Here is a 5,379-nt window from a genome sequence, read left to right on the forward strand (position 1 = left end):
TCTTTTGATCTTCGTTTGTTCTTCTTATTGAAGGGCAGCGATCCTTGAGACTCTAGGGACGAGTGAATCGACTGGGCAGCCCAAAGTTGCCGCGCTTTCAGACGAGGCTCCTCCCGGGTGCGTGGCGTTTCGGGTCCTCAAAAGCACCTGCTGGATTGCTTGCGTACCACGCTTTTGGATGGGTTTTCTTCGACATGGACTGCGATGCATCACCCTAACATCAAGTGTACACGGTGACGTGTTCGTGTGTGAACATTTCCTAGTAAGAAAAAGGCACGCCATGTGCCTTTGCGCGTAGATTGCTTTGGGGTGTGTGCATGCGTTGCTAGTCGATCCATTGCATAAAACCTAGCTAGGTTTGCACCTACAGATTGCTCAGGCGATCGATTGTTAGGATAATCACGAGTAAGTAACCCAGTCCAGTGCGGACTTGTAGCCTGAACCGAGTCGGTCGTGTATATAGGCAGAATAGTTTTTTTTTAGAGAACCAGGCAGAATAGGTATATACCTACGTGGCTCCCCTGTAATAACTCAGATCGAAACACACTCGTGTGCGAGAGTTTTCGTTGCACACGTGGTTGCGTAGCTATAAGGCTCTGTGCGTAGGTGCGTCTCCAGCTACGTATAGTCTGCTGACGGCCGTAAAGTAGTCAAGCCGAGTTTCATCGGAAAGTAGTAGTACAGGACAAGTTGACACCTGCGCCGACATCGATCATTGTACTACGTGCGTGTTGTTCAGAAGGCGTACGTACAAGCCAGTTGCTCTCAATGATCGTGGAAAAGTACTTCCGCGAGTCGCATCCTGAAATCGAGCCTGCGCCGACGTGTCTACTCTCGACAGGACCAACAGCACCCACATCCTCTCGACACTTGGTTCGTCGCGCAGGTGGAGGTAGCGCTCTCGTGGCCAGAAGCGGGACGAATCGACGATTCCGGCGCCTGCGGCTGCTGCAGGCTGCCGGCGGCGACGACCGGATCAGCGCCCTCCCCGACGATCTGCTCCTCCTCGTCCTGCGACGCGTCGACTCGCGCACGGCGCTCCGCACAGGGCTGCTATCCAGTCGCTGGGCCCGCCTCCCACGCGAGCTCCCTGCCCTCGACTTGAGGGTCGGCGACATACTACCGCGGCGCTACCGCCGATGGGTCCTCCTCCACAGCGACATTTATCACAAGGGAACTCATATACTGTACAGACTCGACGGCATAAAGGAGCAGCTCATGCCTAACATCAGGAGATACCAGCGCCGCGCCATGCGCGCCTTGTCCAGATCCGTCAATAGTCTCTTGGACGCCCAAGCTCACCGAAAAGTTGATAGGCTGAGGCTCGAGTTCTTCATCACCCACAACACAGCCTGCATGAACCGGCTAATTTCCAAGGCCATGGATGCTTGGGGGATCAGTGAACTCGAGGCTGTTGCCAAGCCAACTCACTGGCATCAAACAGTCCACACTTTTCCCAGCCATGGCCTCTGCCAAGATCCCCGCTCGTCATCCCTGAGGAGCCTCAAGCTTGGAGGTTGCCTGCTCCCGCCGCTGCACGACTACAACGCGCTCTCTACGCTCGTCCTGCACGACATACCGGAGTTGTCCGGGGCAGCCTACGAGTGCATCTTCACCTCATGCACGCGGCTACTGGTGCTGCACCTCGACTCCTGCAGTTGCACTAAGGATAAGGTCGTGGTGGTGGATGCCCCCAGCTCAGAGATCAGAGAGCTCGTCGTCCACGAGTGCAAATTCTCGATGTGCCTCAGGGCACTTCCCAAACTCGAGAGCCTAGCCTCGATCGAGACCGGAGTGCACTTCGAATCAACTTCATTCCCCTGCCTCAGGCGATGGAACCTCGCACGTGACATCGGTGTCAGATTGGACGGATTGCGCCAATACTTTGCGCAGCACCTAGAACTGGATTTGTTTCTTGAATGCACCCCGGATATAAGCGACCTGATTATCCGCTTCACCGGACCTGACAGATGGATCGAGCCGTCTAGCTCCCCGTCGTCATTACTGTTGCCTAACCTCAGGCGGCTGCTGGTCGCCGATGTGCCTTCGTCCTGGGATGTGTCATGGCCCCGTCTTCTCCTTGAGGTGGCACCCTCCCTCGAGATCTTCCACATCCACATTGCCCCTTGCATGGAGGAGCCGGGCGATGAGATATCATGGCAGCCCGCAAAGCTTCGGCGGCATCACCTGAAGGAATTTGTAATGGCTGGTTTTGAGGGGACGGAAAGGCAGATTTACCTAGTCAAGTTTGTCATGGGAGTATGTACGGCATTGCGCCGTGTCGCCCTGTTCAAGAGTGGACATGCTCTGGATAAGGGGCACTGGGACTGGGAGATGGTGACGCAGCAAAGCACATGGAGTGAAGAAGAGAAGGGCTCGTTGCTGGAGCAGATCACGGATGGGGTTTCTTCCTCCACAGCTCCTGTTCAACTGAACTTCGGCTGATGCACTCGTGTTTGTTCATGTCTCGCAAAGCCCCTTGCATACACAATGATACCTGTGTAAATCTCTATTTTATTGGGTGTAATTATAATCTTTGTCACCCAAAAATAGTGTGTTAGATGGTGGTTTGGTTTTCTCAACGCTGCGTGCATTTCAATGGAACTATGGATAGTTTACTTGTTTTTTTACGGGATGGATAGTTTACTTGTTAAACTCACATTGTTTTTTTTCTCGAAAGCACGTCAAAGCGCGTGCCTTAATTTTATAGAAGAGAGCAAGACAATTTACAAGAGGTCTAGCAGGTGCAGGGCACTCCAAGACAAACACTCACCACCACTTCTACAAAACGACACGAGGCTATTCTCTCACAAAGCGTTGTAAACTACCTTCTCCTCGGGCCGCCAACTTTCAATCTCTAAGTTCATCAAGGATCTTCACCACAAGCTCTTGCGTGTCAGCCTGTTGCTCAGTTCTGTTGAACACCCTGGCATTCCTTTGCTTCCAAAGTGACCATGCCGTGCAGATAACCAGGGTGTCGAAACCACGTTTGTCTTCCTTCGCGAAGCCCGCTTGTTGTTGCATCCACCATTCCAGAAAAGAGTCCGTGCTCGAGGGGCAGGAGATCTGTATATGCAGCTTGTCGAAACAACCCATCCAAGTACCGCGCACATAACCACATTGCACCAAGATGTGGTCCACGGTGTCTTCATCCTACAGACACGTGTAGCAGGCCGAGGTGTGATCTTGCAATCCATGTCGAGCACGACGATCCGCCGTCCACAGACGATGTTGTGAGGCGAGCCAAGCAAAGATCTTGCATTTGAGAGGGGCGAGACTTCTCCAAATGGCTGCGGCATGGGGGCAAACCGGCAGGCCCTCGCAGAGGCGATTGTAGGTAGACTTGGCAGAATAAGACATGGAAGTCGCGCATGGCCATAGAAAGTTGTCAGGCGGCTGATCATCCCGATGCACCGAGGCAATGGCATGTCTCAAGTGCATGAGTTGAAGGAGCGCCATGTGAGAGGAAACGAAGGGGACGTCCAGCGACCATCGCTCCTCATTCATTGCCCACTGCACAGTCCTGATGTTGATGCGGCGAGTTTCTATCAGCTCAAGAATGAGAGGCGCGATATCTTGCACAGAGTGGCCATGTATCGATCGATCCTTCCAGAACAACACTTTGTCTCCTCTGCCAACCTCGATGTGCACCAGGCAGTCAAAGACGGCTCTTGCCTCTTGATCGATCATCATTCCTAGCCCTTGCCAAGGCCGTTCAGGCTCGGTGCGTCTCAGCCATTCCCACCTCAGTCGCAAGGTCAGCGCCTGAGCTTTCAGATTCTTGACGCCAAGACCTCCGTACTTCACCGGACGACAAATTCTATCCCAAGTGATCAAGCACTGCCCACCATTGACCTTGTCTTTTCCAGCCCAGAAAAAAGACCGCATCCAGCTATTAATATCTTCAGGAACCCATGCAGGGGGCTGCAGCACCAGGAGCTGGTGGATCGGCGAGCGGAGATCACATATTTTGCGAGCACCAGTCTGCCCGCTCTCTGAACGAACCCTCTATGCCATGCGGGCATACATTTCCTCACCATATCCAGTAGAGGCTGCCAATCTTGCTTCGTAAGTTGCTTGATAGCCAGCTGCAGGCCCAGATATCGACACGGGAACTCCGCAAGCTTGCATTGCAGAAGCTCAACAACTCGCTCTTTGTCCTCTTGATCACCATGAATGAGAGTGGCAGTGGATTTCAAGTAGCTGACCTTAAGCCCTGATGCCTCTCCGAATATATCCAGCGTGTGCTTTATGAGGCTAAGGTCGGTGATTGTCGGATGCACGAACAGCGCAACATCATTGGCATAAATGGACACCCTTTGCCAAGCTGAGATTCCTCTGTAAGCAGATAACACTCTCTGTTCCAGCGGCTTGCCTATGATCGTGGTCAGAGCATCCATGGCAATCACGAATAAAAGTGGCGAGACAGGGTCACCTGGACAAAGACCACAAGCATGCGCAATGCTTCTTCCCAGCACACCATTCACCAGGATCTTAGTAGTTGCTGATTGGAGCAAGATCGAGACCCACAAGATCCACTTATTGCCAAACCCTTTTGCTCTCAGAACCTCAAAGAGAAAAGGCCAGGAGAGTGAATCAAACGCTCTCGAGATGTCAACTTTTAGGAAGACCCCTTTGCATCTCCTCACAGAAATCTTCCTGGCCACTTGCCGAACCAAGAGGAAGTTATCATGTAAGTTTCTGCCTTTGATGAAAGCTGACTGGTTGATGGTGACCAAGTCCTTCATGCTCGGGCGCACTCTAGTTGTTAGTAGCTTCGCGGAAATTTTGGCCATACTATGTGGCAAGCTAATAGGACGATAGCACTACAAAAAAAACCACATCCGTGGCATTTTGGGCCGAACGAATTTTTTTCTGTCATACTTATGACACTTCTATGACGATAATTGTGATAAAACCTGGTATCATCATAGATGTGGTGGGCTCCTACTTCTATGACAAAAAATCATGACAGAAAATAGGCTTTTCGTCCTGGGCGGGCCGGAGACGCAGCTGCATGACATTCTTTGGGCCGTGCATGACGGAAAAAACCGTGGTAGAAACGAGGGCGAGGAAAATACCGGGGTGTTCCCGGTTATGGTGGGTGGTCGGGGCCGAGCGATGCGCGTTTCTCTCGTACACGCACGCGCGTGGGTGTGAGGCGTTGGGATCTAACTAAACCCGAGCGAGGCGTTGGGCTCTAACTGAACCCGAGCGATTGCACTGCAGGCTACGCGTTACTGAACCCGAGCGATTGATCGATGGCTGTTAACTGAACCCGATCGAGCGATTCCTTCGCTACTGCTGCTAACTGTAGCCGATCGATGCTGCCTCTGGATGAACAGTGAGCGTTGCTGGGGGGGGGGTTTGGATGAACAG

The 5,379-nt window shown here is 52.6% G+C and overlaps 1 protein-coding gene across 1 annotated transcript; it reads left to right on the top strand.

Moving 5' to 3' along the window:
• The first annotated feature begins 522 nt into the window (after nucleotides 1-522).
• On the top strand, nucleotides 523-2,630 carry LOC123074608 (uncharacterized). Its single transcript, XM_044497407.1, has one exon. The coding sequence runs from the start codon at nucleotides 769-771 to the stop codon at nucleotides 2,443-2,445; it is 1,677 nt and encodes a 558-aa protein (XP_044353342.1). The 5' UTR covers nucleotides 523-768; the 3' UTR covers nucleotides 2,446-2,630.
• The last annotated feature ends 2,749 nt before the right edge of the window (nucleotides 2,631-5,379 follow it).

The sequence above is a fragment of the Triticum aestivum genome, chromosome 3D (genome assembly GCF_018294505.1).
Source record: "Triticum aestivum cultivar Chinese Spring chromosome 3D, IWGSC CS RefSeq v2.1, whole genome shotgun sequence".
NCBI lineage: Eukaryota > Viridiplantae > Streptophyta > Magnoliopsida > Poales > Poaceae > Triticum > Triticum aestivum.

What these genes read in the sequence shown, in the direction of transcription:
- LOC123074608 (XM_044497407.1), top strand. Translation starts at nt 769, where the DNA reads ATGATCGTGGAAAAGTACTTCCGCGAGTCGCATCCTGAAATCGAGCCT.